Here is a 17,305-nt window from a genome sequence, read left to right as displayed (position 1 = left end):
ACCAGTGCCGAATTCAAAGAATTCCTGACCCGCAACGGGATCAAACATATCACATCTGCGCCGTTCAAGCCCGCATCCAACTGCCAGGCAGAACGGGCAGTCCAGACCATCAAGCAAAGCTTGAAACCTGTATCGGAAGGCTCCCTGCAGACCCGGTTGTCCCAAGTACTGCTCAGCTACTGCACCAGACCCCACTCACTCACAGGGATTCCCCGCGCTTAAAACAAGGCTCTCTCTGGTCCACCCTGATGTACATGATCACGTGGAGGACAAGTGGCATCAACAGAGTGCGTACCATGACCGCGCAAACTTGTCACGCGATATTGAGATCAATGATCCTGTGTTTGTGCTCAGTTATGGACATGGTCCCAAATGGCTTGCTGGCACGGTCACAGCCAAAGAGGGGAGTAGGGTGTTTCAGGTCAAACTGACCAATGGACAAACGTACGGAAAACACTTGGACCAAATTAAACTGCGGTTCACCAACAGCTACGAACAACCCGAAGAGGACACCACCAACTTTCACCCTCAAACACACACGCAAGTGGCAACTGACATCATGGTTGACCACAAAACCGAACTCACCATCCCAGCAGCCCAGCAAGGCAGGCTGCCCAACAGCCCAATGAAGAACTGACCAACCCACCCACCACCCACATTTGTACCGGGATGATCGACAAGGGAGCACAGAGCCCCAGATCGTCTCACCTTGTAAATAAGTGTATTGTTGACTTCACGGGGGCAGTGATGTTATGTATTTAACCCCTTGAACCCTTGTAACCTGCATCACACCTGACCACCAGGGGGCCTACCTGTTGGAGTCCCAAGGGATCCCAGCATCCCTTGGGAGCACAGTCTATAAGCAGGCCACCCACACGGTACCTGCACTCTGGAACTACAATAAAGGAGCTAAGCTCACAGTTGCTCATTGCACACAGTACTCGATCTGACCATTTAGTTTGAGTATAACACAATATGAGAAGAGGTTGCGTAGACCTGGCCTGCATTGCCTTGAGTTTGGGAGATTGAGGGGGTGTCAGACGTGCCAACACACACAGAAACACTCACACTCACAGACCAACACATTTACCAAATAAACCGATGAGAGTTAAGTCCCTGTATTCGACGGTACTGTACACACACTGAGCCTTGCAGGATGGCATGCTCCCAGGGTTTAGATCAGTCTCTCAATCAGCTCAATGGCCGCACTGGCTGTACTCTGTCCAAAGATGAACACTCCACACAGGATCGTGACCGTTCCCCAGACCAGCAAACACCATCTGAGGGCACAAAACACGCTCAATGAAATAGCTGCAATCATACTATTCGTAGTATAGTATTAGACAGTCCCTCGTATCGAGGATGACTTGCTTCCACACCAAAAAGGGATGAGTTCACAGGTGTTTCAATGAAGGACCTAATACTTCATGTTGAAGGGTGGAAGATGCCTGTGCGTGGATTTTTTTAACGTGTGAGGACTGTTGCACACCAGCCACCACATGGGCTTGACAGAGTTAGGCCTTGGTCCAGTGGCAAGGGTTAACAATGGCATCAACAGCCAATGAGGTACATTTGAAGTCTAGTCACTGTTGTAACACAGGAAATGTGGCAGCTCATTTGTGTACAAGGTCCCACAAACAGCAATGAGATAACGACCAGATAATCTGCTTCAGTGATGCTGGTTGAGGGATAAATATTGTCCATAGCACCGGGGAGAACCCCCCTGCTCCTCTACAAATAGTGCCGTGGGATCTTTTACATCCACCTGAGATGGGGCCAGTTTAATGTTTCATCCAGAAGACGGCACCTCTGACACTGCAGCACTTCCTCAGCACTGCACTGCAGTGTCAGCCTAGGTTCTGTATTTAAATCTCTGGAGATGGGGCTTGAACTTACAATCTTCTGACAGAGGCGAGAGTGAGCCATGGTCAATAAAGATCTCCTGCGTTCATAGCAACAGGTGTCCTTGAATGGGCTGGCTTGCTCCAACTCCCCTCCCGCTCCCTGTCCCCTCTCTCCCTGCCCCCTCTCTCCCTGCCCCCTCTCTCCCTTCCCGCTCTCTCCCTGCCTCCCCCTCTCTCCCTGCCCCCTCTCTCAATGCCCCCCTCACTCACTTCCCCCCCCTCTCTCCCTGCCCCCTATCTCCCTGCCCCCCTCTCTCCCTGCCCCCCTCTTTCCCTTCCCCCCTCTCTCCCTCCCCCCTCCCCCCTCCCTGCCCCCTCTCTACCTTCCCCCCTCTCTCTCTGCCCTCTCTCTCCCTGCCCACTCTCTCCCTGCCCCCTCTCTCGCTGCTCCGCTCTCTCCCTGGCCCCCCTCCCCCTCTCTCCCTGCCCACTCTCTCCCTGCCCCCTCTCTCGCTGCTCCCCTCTCTCCCTGCCCCCTCTCTCACTGCCCCCTTTCTCCCCCTCCCTCTCTCTCCCTTCCCCCTCTCACCCTGCCCCCCTCTCTCCCTGCCTGCCCCCTCTCTCACTGCCCCCTCTCTCCCCCTCCCCCTCTCTCCCTTCCCCCTCTCTCCCTGCCCCCCTCTCTCTCTTCCGCCTCTCTCCCTGCCCCCCTCTCTCCCTGCCCCCCCCTCTCTCCCTGCCCCTCTCTCTTCCTGCCTCTCTCCCTGCACACCCGCTCTCCCTCCCCCTCTCTCCCTGCCCCCTCTCTCTCCCTGCCCCCCTCTCTCCCTGCCCCCCTCTCTCCCTCCCCCTCTCTCCCTCCCCTCTGTCCCTGCCCCCTCTCTCTCCCTGCCTCTCTCCCTGCCCACCCTCTCTCCCTACCCCTCTCTCCCTGCCCCCTCTCTCTCCCTTCCCCCTCTCTCCCTGCCCCCCTCTTTCCCTCCCCCTATCTCCCTGCCCCCCTCTCTCCCTGCCCCCTTCTCTCCTTCCCTCTCTCTCCCTGCCCACCCTCTCTCCCTGCCCCTCTCTCCCTGCCCCCCTCTCTCCCTGCCCCCTCTCTCCCTTCCCCCTCTCTCTGCCCACTCTCTCCCTGCCCCCTCTCTCGCTGCTCCCCTCTCTTCCTGCCGCCCCATCCCCCTCCCCCCTCTCTCCATGCCCCCTCTCTCCCTTCCCCACTCTCTCTCTGCCCTCTCTCTCCCTGCCCACTCTTCCCTGCCCCCTCTCTCGCTGCTCCTCTCTCTCCCTGCCCCCCTCTCTCCCTGCCCCCTCTCTCACTGCCCCTCTCTTCCCCTCCCCATCTCTCCGTGCCCCCCTCTCTCCCTTCCCCCTCTCTCCCTGCCCCCCTCTCTCCCTGGCCCCCTCTCTCCCTGGCCCCCTCTCTCCCTGTCCCCTCTCTCACTGCCCCCTCCCACCTCTCTCCCTGCACCCCCCTCTCTCCCTGCCCCTCTCTCTCCCTGCCTCTGTCACTGCCCACCCTCTCTCCCTGCCCCCCCTCCCTGCCCCCCACTCTCCCTGCCCCCTCTCTCCCTGCCACCCCTCTCCTCCTGCTCCCCCTCTCTCCCTGCCACCCCCCTCTCTCCCTGCCCCCTCTCTCCCTGCCCCCTCTCTCCCTGCCCCCTCTCTCCCTGCCCCCCTTCTCCCTGCGCCCCTCTCTCCCTGCCCCTCTCTCTCCCTGCCTCTCTCCCTGCCCCTCTCTCCCTGCCCCCTCTCTCTTCCCCGCCCCACTCTCTCCCTGCCCCTCTCTCTCCCTGCCTCTCTCCCTGCCCCCTCTCTCTCTGCCCCCCTCTCTCCCTCCCCCTCTCTCCCTGCCCCCTCTCTCCCTGCCCCCCTCTCCCCCTCCCCCTCTCTCCCTGCCCCCTCTCTCTCCCTGCCTCCCCTCTCTCCCTGTCCCCCCACTCTCCCTGTCCCCCCTCTCTCCCTGTCCCCCCTCTCTCCCTGCCCCCCCCTCCCTGCCCCCTCTCTTTATGCCCCACTCTCTCCCTGCCCCTCTCTCTCCCTGCCTCTCTCCCTGCCCCCTCTCTTTATGCCCCACTCTCTCCCTGCCCCCTCTCTCTCCCTGCCTCCCCTCTCTCCCTGTCCCCCCACTCTCCCTGTCCCCCCACTCTCCCTGCCCCTCTCTCTCCCTGCCCCCCTCTCTCCCTGTCCCCCCTCTCTCCCTGTCCCCCCTCTCTCCCTGCCCCCCACTCTCCCTGCCCCCTCTCTCCCTGCCACCCCTCTCCTCCTGCTCCCCCTCTCTCCCTGCCACCCCCTCTCTCCCTGCCCCCTCTCTCCCTGCCCCCTCTCTCCCTGCCCCCTCTATCCCTGCCCCCCTTCTCCCTGCGCCCCTCTCTCCCTGCCCCTCTCTCTCCCTGCCTCTCTCCCTGCCCCCCTCTCTCCCTGCCCCTCTCTCCCTGCCCCCTCTCTCTTCCCCGCCCCACTCTCTCCCTGCCCCTCTCTCTCCCTGCCTCTCTCCCTGCCCCCTCTCTCTCTGCCCCCCTCTCTCCCTCCCCCTCTCTCCCTGCCCCCTCTCTCCCTGCCCCCCTCTCCCCCTCCCCCTCTCTCCCTGCCCCCTCTCTCTCCCTGCCTCCCCTCTCTCCCTGTCCCCCCACTCTCCCTGCCCCTCTCTCTCCCTGCCCCCCTCTCTCCCTGTCCCCCCTCTCTCCCTGTCCCCCCTCTCTCCCTGCCCCCCCCTCCCTGCCCCCTCTCTTTATGCCCCCTCTCTCCCTGCCCCCTCTCTCCCTGCCCCCCCTCTCTCCCTGCCCCCCCCTCTCCCTGCCCCCACTCTCTCCCTTCCCCCGCTCTCCCTCTCTCCCTCCCCCTCTCTCTCTGCCCCCTCTCTCCCTGCGCCCCCTCTCTCCCTGTCCCCCCTCTCTCCCTGCCCCCCTCTCTCCCTGCCCCCTCTGTCCTTGTCCCCCCTCTCTCCCTACCCCCCTCTCTCCCTGCCCCCCTCTCTCCCTGCGCCCCCTCTCTCTCACTGCCCCCCTCTCCCTGCCCCCCTCTCTCTCCCTGCCCCACTCTCCCTGTTCCCCCCTCTCTCCCTGCTGATATCCATGCTATCACAACAGCGATGCCAAAAGAACCTGGGTGTAGAGTACAAAAGCAAGGACGTTATGTAAACTGTTATAAATCACTCGTTGGGCCCCAGCTGCAGTATTCTGGCCATTTCTGGGCCCTGCACATTAAGAAGGATGTCACGGTGTTGGAGAGGGTGTGGAGGAGATTGGCCAGTGTGGGACCAGGGGTGTGGGACGTCAGTTATGTGGAGATTCTGGAGAAGCTGGGATTGTTCTCCTTAGAGCAGGAAAGGTTATTGGGAGATTTAATAGTGATGTTCAAATTAACAAAGGTTTGTGAGAAAGTAGATCGACAGAAAGTGTTTGCACTGGCAGAGGGTGTCGGGAGGTGGGGCAGTGTCGGGGGGGGCAGTGAGCGAGGGGGGAAGTGAGCGGGGGGGGCGGCAGTGAGCGGTGGGGCAGTGAGCAGGGGAGGGAGCTGGGGAGGGAGCGGGGGAGGGTGCAGGGAGCGGGGGAGTGAGCGGGGGAGGGTGCAGGGAGCGGGGGAGGGGGCAGGGAGTGGGGCAGGGAGCGGGGAAGCGAGCGGGGGAGGGGGCAGTGAGCGGGGAAGGAGCAGTGAACGGGGGGGTCAGTGAGCGGGGAAGGGGCAGTGAACGGGGAAGGGGCAGTGAACGGGGGGGACAGTGAACGGGGGTTTCAGTGAACGGGGGGGTCAGTGAGCGGGGAAGGGGCAGTGAACGGGGGGAGCAGTGAGCGGGGGGGGCAGTGAGCGGGGGGGCAGTGAGTGGGGGGGGATCAGTGAGCGGGGAAGGGGCAGTGAATGGGGGGGCAGTGAGCGAGGGGGCAGTGAGCGGGGGGGGGCAGTGAGCAGGGGGGGCAGTGAGCAGGGGGGGCAGTGAGCGGGGGGCAGTGAGCGGGGGGCAGTGAGCAGAGGGAGCAGTGAGCGGGGGGGCAGTGAGCAGAGGGCAGTGAGCGAGGGGGGGGCAGTTAGCGGGGGGGTGTGGGCCAGTGAGTGGGGGGGCAGTGAGCGGGGGGCGCAGTGAGCGGGGAAGGGGCAGTGAGCGGGGGGGGGGCAGTGAGCAGGGGGGGCAGTGAGCGGGGGGGGGGCAGTGAGTGGGGAAGGGGCAGTGAGCGGGGAAGGGGCAGTGAGCGGGGGGCAGTGAGCGGGGGGGGGCAGTGAGCAGGGGGGGCAGTGAGCGGGGGGGCAGTGAGCGGGGGGGCAGTGAGCAGGGGGGGCAGTGAGCGGGGGGGCAGTGAGCAGGGGGCAGTGAGTGAGGGGGGGCAGTGAGCGGGGGGGTGGGGGCAGTGAGTGGGGGGGCAGTGAGCGGGGGGGGGCAGTGAGCGGGGAAGGGGCAGTGAGTGGGGGGGGCAGTGAGCGAGGGGGGGCAGTGAGCGGGGGGCAGTGAGCGGGGGGGGCAGTGAGCGGGGGGGGGGCAGTGAGTGGGCCTGGTGCAGTGCGGGTGCCGAGCGTTTGCTATCAGAGCAGTGCCCGGTGTCCGAGGTTACATTGTCGGACCCCCTCAATTCACACGTAGCAATGAGGCTCGCCTCTGTCTCAGGCAGGAAGCTTATCTCAAGGCCCAAACCAAGTGGGGAGTGGCAGTGACCTTGGCCGGGAGTTTTCCATCCTGATATTGGGCTCACTGCTGCCCATCCCACCAGTACACACACACTTTTCAGTTCCTGTTTGCTTGGCTCCCATTTTGTAAGCAGTACATCCACTTTGGTAGGAAAAATAAAAAGGAATATTATTATTTAAATGGAGAAAGACTACAAAGTGCTGCAGTACAGAGGGACCTGGGGATCCTTGTACATGAAACACAAAAAGTTAGTATACAGGTACGGCAAGTAATGAGAAAGGCAAATGGAATGTTGGCCTTTATTGCAAGGGGGATAGGGTATAAAAGCAGAGAAGTCCTGCTACAACTGTACAGGGTATTGGTGAGGCCACACCTGGAGTACTGTGTAGTTTTGGTCTCCGTATTTAAGGAAGGATATACTTGCATTGGAGGCTGTTCAGAGAAGGTTCACTAGGTTGATTCTCGAGATGAGGGGGTTGACTTATGAGGATAGGTTGAGTATATTGGGCCTATACTCATTGTAGTTCAGAAGAATGAGAGGTGATCTTATTGAAACGTATAAGATAATGAGCGGGCTCGACAAGGTGGATGCAGAGAGGATATTTCCCCTCGTGGGGGACTCTAGAACTGGTGACATAGTTTCAGAATAAGGGACCGCCCATTTAAAACTGAGATGAGGAGAAATGTCTTCTGTCAGAGGGTTGTAAATCTGCCCCGGAGAGCTGAAGAGGCTGGGTCATTGAATATATTTAAGGTGAAGATAGACAGATTTTTGAGCAATAAGGGAGTGAAGGGTTATGGGGAGCGGGCGGGGAAGTGGAGCTGAGTCCACGATCAGATCAGCCATGGTCTTATTTAATGGCGGAGCAGGCTCGAGGGGCCGTATGGCCTACTCCTGCTCCTATTTCTTATGTTCTTATGTACATTGATGCTGATTGTCACAGGCCGGAGATTACCTTGCTCTGGGAGACACTGCTTCAGTTTTCATCGCACACACTAGACACAGCCCTGCGGAGGACAGAAGGGAGAGGGTGGGATATCAACAACAATGGCGTCTATACAGTGCCTTTAATAAACCTCCCCAGGCCCTTCATAGAGCGGGCGATGCTAGATCCTTTGTGGACTGCAGAGGTAACGATTGTAGAATTTACCAATATTTCACAAAGATTCCTGGTACCTTTCCCCTGCAGAGGTGAAGAATCCCTTTCTGGACTTTTAAAATGAGTTTTAAAGGGGGCAATGAAGCCTGCAGGGGATAAAAGGGGATGCATTCATGGAGACGCCCCCCCCCCCCCCCCCAGTGTTTGGACTTTTTGAAAAGAGAATTCAAAATGGACCTAAAATACAGAAGCCTGAGATCCCCTAAACATCTATGGGAAGGAGCATATCAATTTTAAGATTCTGCAACATTTTGGCTGCAAAAACGAGTTATCGAATATAGGAGGTGGGGCTAACCTCTGTGAAGCAAATTCGTGTATTAAGGATCCCAGACTGTCTGGGGGAACTATGCATAATCAATTCACTCCCTAAGAGATAATCAAATTACCCAATAAAGCACAATGGAAATCATGGGCCCAACTAGATGGTCAGGAAACTGGACAATCCTAAAACAATGCAAAACCAGTGATAGCACATTATCACACCCTAATCGAGTTGCTGCTGACTAGCCCACCAAAAATACTGACAAAGGAGACATTTGAAAATCAATGGACAGAACAGTTTAAACAAAGTCCAAGAACTGATTTGGCGCAAAGATAAGGACGCCTGTTTTAGTATAATTGAAGGCCTGTTCTGGCAGTTAGGTGTGCTTCTAGAGACACTATTAAGTTAGCAGTCTCGTTGCATAAGTTCTACACCAGCCTCGAAAAGTGGGACCCCGAAACATCGGCGAAAGGAATCTCTAAAACCCAGAAGGACAGCACCACGACAGCAAACAGGCTGTAAAAGCGACTATCGGAAAGTTGCGGGCCATCGCGACCAACCAAACAGTCAACCGGAACCAACGCGACAAAACCGAAGAAAAACCGAAGATTTTTTTCCACCCTACAAGCTGGTCCTACGCTACCAAAGGGTACAGACTACAGAACGTGGTCAACTAAGGCGAACCCCAGAGTTGGAACTGTCAAAAGGGGATTGGTTAGCATGGCCCCTGAAACCCCAGAGCTATAACTTAGTTAGTTAAGGGAATTGCGAGGTGGGGGAGGCTGGGATAACTTGTGTTGTATCTGCACCCTCCTCTTTACCCCATTTAGAGTTTAAGCTGCATTCTTTTCCCCACGGGCTGTATTTTGACATTTTATTCAATGTGTTGTACCCCTCAGTGTGTATTGGTATTACTATTCTGTGTGTGTTATTAAAAGTATGCCCTTTACTTCATTTTTTTAAACACAATAAAGCCATGCCTGCTTCCTGCCTTGAAACCGATTGTCTGTCCAAGTCTGTCACAGTCCCTTCATAATTCCAGTGTCGAGAACCAAGGGTGTGGGAGCGATTCGGAACCGCTCATATAAGGTCAGAAGAGAAAGCTGACCCCCTGAAAACCACCCCTTACACGATGCGGGGGTGGTAAGGGAAGCCATTGCAGGAGATTGTCTGGCTGTGACTGGAGAATGCGGGCAGTCCCACTGAGCTGAACAACGAGGGAGAGGCGTTGGAGGAGGGCAGTGTGGGTGCCTGTGTCAAAGACTGCAGACAGGTCGAGCAGGATGAGGGGGGGGGAGTTAATCACGGTCACCGTCACGAGAGATGTAATTGGTGACTTTGATTTGGGCAAATGACAGAAATTGTCAAAGCTACAGAGAGAAGAGGAAAAGATGGACACGGACTTGTTGCAGACTAGCTCCAAGCTCCCCTGCAGGCCACACACCATCCTTCACCGTTCCTTCAGCCATGTCCTCGAGTCCCGTCCCTGCACCATCGGCACAAGGACTGCAGTGCCTCATGGAGCAGGTCCACCATATGCAGCCGTGCCCAGTCATCCACATCCCACCGAATGGTCCCCGGGCTTAACGGCTGACATTATGAGGACAGGACACATAGACTTGGCTTGGATTCCCTGGAGTCGAGAGGGTTGAGAGGTGATTTGATTGAGGTGTGAAATGATACAGGGTTTGATGGAGTAGACACAGGGACTCTGACTCCTCTGGTGGGGGAATCAACAGGGGGCATAACCTTAACCTGAGAGCCAGGCTGTTCCAGAGTGATATCAGCCAACACTTCTTCACACGGAGGGTCGAGGAAATCTGGAACTCTCCCCCCAAAGGCTGCGGATGCTGGGACAATTGGAGCTCGCAAGACAGAGCTCCATCCACTTTTGTTATCAAGGGATACGGAGCAAAGGTGGCTAAACGGAATCGAGGTGCAGGTCAGCCAGCGGGAGAGGTTTGTGGGACTGGCCTCCTCCTGTCTCTGTGTTCCTATCCCATATCAAATCAAAATACAAGTCAATTGCAACAGTTGGAAATTCCCAGGCAGTGACCCCTCAATACTCCGATAAACCTCCTCACTGTCAGACCCTGCTGATACTCTGGGGTTTTGTACGATTTCAGCGCCGACACCCCGACCTAGGGGGGAACACCAGAGGAATAGCGGGGAATAAAGGCAACAGCAGCCCCAGCAGGGAACCAGCCCCAGCACGGAGCCCCTGCACAGCGCCACGGCGCCACGGAGCCAGCCCCAGCACAGAGCCCCAGCACGGAGCAGCGCGAGCAGCTCAGAGAGATTGACAACGGCGAACAAGGCGACTATATTCGACTTCACAGGAAAGCAGTGATTGGGCATTGCTATAAATTAAGGGCTGGGATTAAAAACTGAATCTAATTAATTCAATACATTAGAGATGGCGGGGAAGGGAATCTGTTACTGCTGCAACATGTGGGAGCTGGTGGACCCCATTGAGGTCCACGGTGACCACATCTGCAGCAAGTGTCTGCAGCTCGAGGAGCTTCGGCTCTGAGTTGATGAGCTGGAGTCCGAGCTGCAGACACTGCGACACATCAGGGAGGGGGAGAGTTATCTGGTCGCTGTGTTCCAGGAGGCAGTCACACCCCCTCAGGTTAAATAATTCAAATTTGGTCCATGGTCAGAGACAGGAGGGTGTGACTACGAGTGAAGAAGGTATGGGGACCCAGGATGGAGTGATGGAGGAGCCTCGGCCCTTGCTATTGTCCAACAGGGTCGAGGTTCTTGCTCCCTGTGTGGACGAGGGCAGGGACTGCAGGGAGGGTAAGCAAACTGACCACAGCACCGTGGTACAGGGGGCCATTCAAGTGGGGGGAGTAAAATGAAACGTTGTTCTGGTAGGGGACAGCAGAGTTAGGGCAATAGATAGTGTTCTCTGCAGCCGAGAGCATGAGTCCCGAAGGCTGTGCTACCTGCCTGGTGCCAGGGTTAAGGACATCTCCTCTGGGCTGGTGAGGAACGTGGAGTGGGAGGGGAAAGATCCAGTTGTCGTGGTCCACGTAGGTAACCAACGACATAGGTAGGACAAAGGATGTGTTGCTGCTGAGGGAGTATGAGCAGCTAGGGGCCAAATTAAAAAGCAGAACCACAAAGGAAATAAAGGAAGAGCGCCTAAAATCCAGAACCCTCGGGACTGAGGCCATTCCATATTCCGGGCTTTTCCGGACTTTCAATTTGTTTTCTGACGTCACAAATCCGGCTACACCTGAGCCCAGATATTTCCGGATTTCCCAATGTCAGAAAGGGTGGGGGGGGGGGCGGGGGATTCCCGCCCAAGAGCTGTACGGTGGTCCGGCCCCGCCGAGACTGCTGTCGGTTGGGCTGGCGAGGAGGCCCCGCAGTCGGTGGGTCCGGATTCCGGAACATTTTACGGATTCTGGAACTCTGGATTCTCGACACTGCACCTGTAATCTCTGCATTCCTACCTGAACCACGAGCAAATGTACATCGGGTAAATAAGGTCAGAGAGTTAAACACGTGGCTCAAAGACTGGTGTGGGAGAAATGGGTTTCGGTTCCTGGGACACTGGCACCAGTTCTGGGATAAGAGGGAGCTGTTCCATTGGGACAGGCTCCACTTAGACCGTGCTGGGACTAGGGTCCTGGCCAATCAAATAACTAGGGCTGTAGAGAGGGTTTTAAACTAAATAGCGGAGGGGGGGTGGGGGGTGGGTTCAGGTGAGCAGAAATTTAAAAAGTCAGAGAATAAGGAGAGGGCAATAGAGCCGGGTAGCACTGGGGGAAATGAAAACCAGAGCGTGACAGGAAGGGACAGAACGTATAAACATGAGTGTATCAGAAAGTGGGGCCAAAGCAGGAAAAAATGGTAAAAAAAGAAAATTTAAAAGCTCTTTATCTGAATGCACGCAGCATTCATAACAAAATACATGAGTTGACGGCACAAATAGCTATAAATGGGTATGATCTGATAGCCATTACAGGGACATGGTTGCAAGGTGACCAAGTCTGGGAACTGAACATTTAGGGGTATTTGACAATTCGGAAGGATAGACAGAAAGGAAAAGGAGGTGGGGTAGCTCTGTTAATAAAGGATGAGATCAGTGCAGTAGTGAGAAATGATATTGGCTCAGAAGATCAAGATGTAGAATCAGTTTGGGTGGAGACAAGAAATAATAAGGGGAGGAAGTCACTGGTGGGAGTGGTCTCCAGTAGCCACATTGTAGGACAGAGTATGGTGGATAAGGGGGAACCAGTGGATGTGATGTATTTGGATTTCCAGAAGGCATTCGATAAGGTGCCACATAAAAGGTTTCTGCACATGATGAAAATTCACGGGGTTGGGGTTAATAAATTAGCGTGGATAGAGGATTGGTTAACTAATAGAAAATAGAGAGTTGGGATAAATTAGTCATTTTCCGGTTGGCAAATAGTAACTAGTGGGGTGCCGCAGGGATTGGTGCTGGGTCCTCAACGATTTACAATCTATATTAATGACTTGGATGAAGGGACCGAGTGTAATGTAGACAAGTTTGCTGATGATACAAAGATGGGTGGGAAAGCAAATTGTGAGGAGGACATAAAAAATCTGCAGAGGGATATAGACAGGCTAAGTGAGGGACAAAAATTTGTCAGATGGAGTATAATGTGGGAAAATGTGAGGTTATCCACTTTGGCAGAAAAAATAAAAAAGAAAATTATTATTAAATGGAGAAAAATTGCAAAGCGCTGCAGTACAGAGGGACCTGGGGGTTCTTGTGTATGAAACTCAAAAAGTTAGTGTGCAGGTACAGCAGGTGATCAGGAAGGCAAATGGAATGTTGGCCTTTATTGCAAGGGGGATAGAGTATAAAAGCAGAGAAGTCCTGCTACAACTGTACAGGGTGTTGGTGAGGCCACATTGGAAGTACTGCATACAGTTTTGGTCTCCATATTTAAGGAGGATATATTTGCATTGGAGGCTGTTCAGAGAAGGTTCACTAGGTTGATTCCAGAGATGAGGGGGTTGACTTATGAAGATAGGTTGAGTAGGTTGGGCCGCTACTCATTGGAGTTCAGAAGAATGAGAGGTGATCATATTGAGACATATAAGATAATGAGGGAGCTTGACAAGGTGGATGCAGAGAGGATATTTCCACTCATAGGGGAAACTAAAACTAGGGGACGTAGTTTCAGAATAAGGGGCCGCCCATTTAAAACTGAGATGAGGAGGAATTTCTTCTCTCAGAGGGATGTAAATCTGTGGAATTCTCTGCCCCAGAGAGCTGTGGAGGCTGGGTCAGTGAATATATTTAAGGTGGAGATAGACAGATTTTTGAGCGATAAGGGAGTGAAGGGTTATGGGGAGCGGGCAGGGAAGTGGAGCTGAGTCCATGATCAGATCAGCCATGAACTTATTAAATGGTGGAGCAGGCTCGAGGGGCCGTATGGCCGACTCCTGCTCCTATTTCTTATGTTCTTATGTTGCTGCGACAGGTCGACCCTGTATCTGAGCTGTTTGGCTATGTTGCTGACGCAGGGGTGCAGCAAAGGAAACCTGCTGGACAGTGAATGAATATTGTGTGAGTCCAGGACCAAGATTTCGCCGCAATACCTTTGATCATGAACAGGCAGCTGCACTAACCATTCCCAATACAAGGGGCCATTGGTTGAGGTAGCGGGAGGGGATTTTCTGACACCCATGTACCCCAGCAAGAGTCGGCATGTTCAAGAGAACCACGGAGCCAGGGGGCGGCGGGAAACATCCTGTTCATGGAATTACATAAGAACAGAAGAAATAGGAGCAGGAGTAGGTCACATGGCCCCTCGAGCCTGCTCCACCATTAAATGAGATCACGGCTGATCTGATCATAGGCTCAGCTCCACTTCCCTGCCCGCTCCCCATAACCCTTTACTTCCTTATCGCTCAAAAATCTGTCTATCTCCGCCTTAAATATATTCAATGACCCAGCCTCCACAGTTCTCTGGGACAGAGAATTCCACAGATTTACAACCCTCTGAGAGAAGAAATTCCTCCTCATCTCAGTTTTAAATGGGCGGCTCCTTATTGTGAGACTATGTCCCCTAGTTTTAGTTTCCCCGATGAGTGGAAATATCTTCTCTTCATCCACCTTCTCGAGCCCCCTCATTATCTTATGAGTTTCAATAAGATCACCTCTCATTCTTCTGAACTCCAATGTGTACAGGCCCAACCTGCTCAACCTATCTTCATACGTCAACCCCCTCATCCCCAGAATCAACCTAGTGAACTTTCTCTGAACAGCCTCCAATGCAAGGATATCCTTCCTTAAATACGGAGACCAAAACTGTATGCAGTACTCCAGGTGTGGCCTCACCAATACCATGTACAGTTGTAGCAGGACTTCTCTGCTTTTATACTCTATCTCCCTTGCAATAAAGGCAAACATTCCATTTGCCTTCCTGATTACTTGCTGTACCTGCATAGTAACTTTTTGTATTTCATGCTCAAGGACCCCAGGTCCCTCTGTACCACAGCATTTTGCCATTGTTATCCCTCAGGGTTGTGAGCGAGGGCGGGGAATGGAATCCCTCTCACACAAGGATGGTTCTAAGTCCTGAGTCATAATCCTCCCTCCCAAGGAACACTGAAGAACTGTCCATACCTGGGAAAATGAAAATGAAGAAGGCACTGATGCCCCCGATGAGGCTTATGACCTCACTGATGTCGGGGACGAACAATGCCACCCCCATGGTGACCAGGACCCAACAGCTGGTCAGCAGCACCCTCAGCCTCCGCTCGTAAGCCGCTGTGATCGCCAGGTGCTGAGGCCGACACTTCACACACAGCTCCTGAATCACAGACCTGTGGAAGAGAGAGAGACATGCATTGAAGTGGATTCAAACTGATTCTCCCTCCTCACTAACCTGCTCCGAGATCCCCTCGCACAACCTTCTGTGTGGGGCGAAGCATCCACGAGAATGGGTTGGACTGGTGTGACAGCTTGATTGGCACCACACCCACCCCCTTAAACATTTACACACCATCCTGACCTGGAAATATATCGGCCGTTCCTTCATTGTCGCTGGGTCACAATCCTGGAACTCCCTCCCTAACAGCACTGTGGGAGCACCTTCACCACACGGACTGCAGCGGTTCAAGAAGGCGGCTCACCACCACCTTCTCAAGGGCAGTTATGGATGGGCGATACCTGCCGGTCACGCCCGCGACGCCCACATCCTGGAACGAATAAAAAAAAGATAGCAGGTTCTTCCATTATTTCATTGTTCACGGAATGTGGGCATCGCTGGCAAGGCCGGCATTTATTGCCCATCCCTAATTGCCCCTTGAGAAGGTGATGGTGAGCCGCTTTCTTGAACCGGTGCAGTCCGTGTAGTGAAGGTACTCCCACAGTGCTGTTAGGGATTATCAGGTATCAGAGAAAGATATTCATCTATACTTTGTTCATCGGAATGAATTATCAGTGGATAAAGATTGTATCATGTGGGGTGCAAGAGTATTTATTCCTAATAAATTCAGGTCCACATTATTAGGAGATCTTCATGACCAGCACCTGGAAATATGCTTGACCAAGAGTTTTGCACGCAGTTACTTATGGTAGTCAGGTCTAGATAAAGATATAGAGTACATCGTTAGTCAGTGTACAACATGTCAATCGGTAAGCAAGCAACCACCATCAGTACCATTATAGCCATGGAAATGGCCTCCCAGGGTGTGGCAAAGGTTACATGTCGATTGCTAGAAGGACAGCAATTGTCCATTGTGATTGACAGCCATTCGAAGTGGGTAAAAGCGTTTCCAATGTGGAAAATAACAACAAGTAAAACATTAGACATTTTGTGCAGATTATTTTCTTCATATGGCCTCCCAGAAGAAATGGTGTCTGATAATGGGCTGCAATTTTGTTCAGAAGAATTTTCACAGTTCACAAGCAAAAATAGTGTGAAACATACCAAGGTTCCACTGTACCACCCTGCTTTAAATGGTGCAGCAGAGCGCACAGTACAAATTGTTAAACGTACCCTCATCAAACAGATGTTGGATCCAAATCCAAAGAAACGACAATTGTCATTGAACCACAAACTGGTTAATTTTCTAATTACGTATTGTAATACTCCTCATACAACTACTGGTAGAACACTAGCATAGTTGTTTCTCAAACGACAGCCACAAACTAGGTTCTCGTTGTTAAAGCCAAACTTGGCACAGTCAGTAGAAGAGACACAATTAAGACAGAAAGAGAATCATGACAGAGATAGAGTAAGATAGAGAAGTGTGAAAGTAAATCAGAAGGTGCAAGTGAAGAACCATCACCATAAATGGTTAAAGTGGGTTACCAGGAAGAGTGGTGAAGATATGTGGTCCTCACACATATTTGGTCAAGATGTTTGATCATGGACAGGTTAGGTTATTCACATTGATCATATTTTACCTACAGATGTGGAAGGACTTGAAGGTTCGAAAGATCATAGAAACATAGAAACATAGAAAATAGGTGCAGGAGCAGGCCATTCAGCCCTTCTAGCCTGCACCGCCATTCAATGAGTTCATGGCTGAACATGAAACTTCAGTACCCCCTTCCTGCTTTCTCGCCATAACCCTTGATCCCCCGAGTAGTAAGGACTTCATCTAACTCCCTTTTGAATATATTTAGTGAATTGGCCTCAACTACTTTCTGTGGTAGAGAATTCCACAGGTTCACCACTCTCTGGGTGAAGAAGTTTCTCCTCATCTCGGTCCTAAATGGCTTACCCCTTATCCTCAGACTGTGACCCCTGGTTCTGGACTTCCCCAACATTGGGAACATTCTTTCTGCATCTAACCTGTCTAAACCCGTCAGAATTTTAAACGTTTCTATGAGGTCCCCTCTCATTCTTCTGAACTCCAGTGAATACAATCCCAATTGATCCAATCTTTCTTGATAGGTCAGTCCCGCCATCCCGGGAATCAGTCTGGTGAACCTTCGCTGCACTCCCTCAATAGCAAGAATGTCCTTCCTCAAGTTAGGAGACCAAAACTGTACACAATACTCCAGGTGTGGCCTCACCAAGGCCCTGTACAACTGTAGCAACACCTCCCTGCCCCTGTATTCAAATCCCCTCGCTATGAAGGCCAACATGCCATTTGCTTTCTTAACCGCCTGCTGTACCTGCATGCCAACCTTCAATGACTGATGTACCATGACACCCAGGTCTCGTTGCACCTTCCCTTTTCCTAATCTGTCACCATTCAGATAATAGTCTGTCTCTCTGTTTTTACCACCAAAGTGGATAACCTCACATTTATCCACATTATACTTCATCTGCCATGCATTTGCCCACTCACCTAACCTATCCAAGTCACTCTGCAGCCTAATAGCATCCTCCTCGCAGCTCACACTGCCACCCAACTTAGTATCATCCGCAAATTTGGAGATACTGCATTTAATCCCCTCGTCTAAATCATTAATGTA

General features: G+C 53.4%; 1 protein-coding gene across 1 annotated transcript in view; it reads right to left on the bottom strand.

The window, feature by feature from the left end:
• Nucleotides 1–1,174: 1,174 nt before the first annotated feature.
• Nucleotides 1,175–17,305, bottom strand: part of LOC139278142 (putative sodium-coupled neutral amino acid transporter 8) — a 116,002-nt gene continuing 99,871 nt past the window's right edge. The window contains exons 8-10 of the mRNA XM_070896798.1: nucleotides 14,498–14,697; nucleotides 7,413–7,464; nucleotides 1,175–1,280 (exon numbers count right to left, since the gene is read on the bottom strand). Coding sequence (XP_070752899.1) covers nucleotides 1,175–1,280; nucleotides 7,413–7,464; nucleotides 14,498–14,697 — 358 coding nt within the window. The remainder of the gene's footprint in view (nucleotides 1,281–7,412; nucleotides 7,465–14,497; nucleotides 14,698–17,305) is intronic.

Source organism: Pristiophorus japonicus, chromosome 13 (assembly GCF_044704955.1).
Source record: "Pristiophorus japonicus isolate sPriJap1 chromosome 13, sPriJap1.hap1, whole genome shotgun sequence".
Lineage (NCBI taxonomy): Eukaryota > Metazoa > Chordata > Chondrichthyes > Pristiophoridae > Pristiophorus > Pristiophorus japonicus.
The sequence above is the reverse complement of the archived record's forward strand: the minus strand, read 5'-3'. Positions and strand labels throughout refer to the sequence as shown.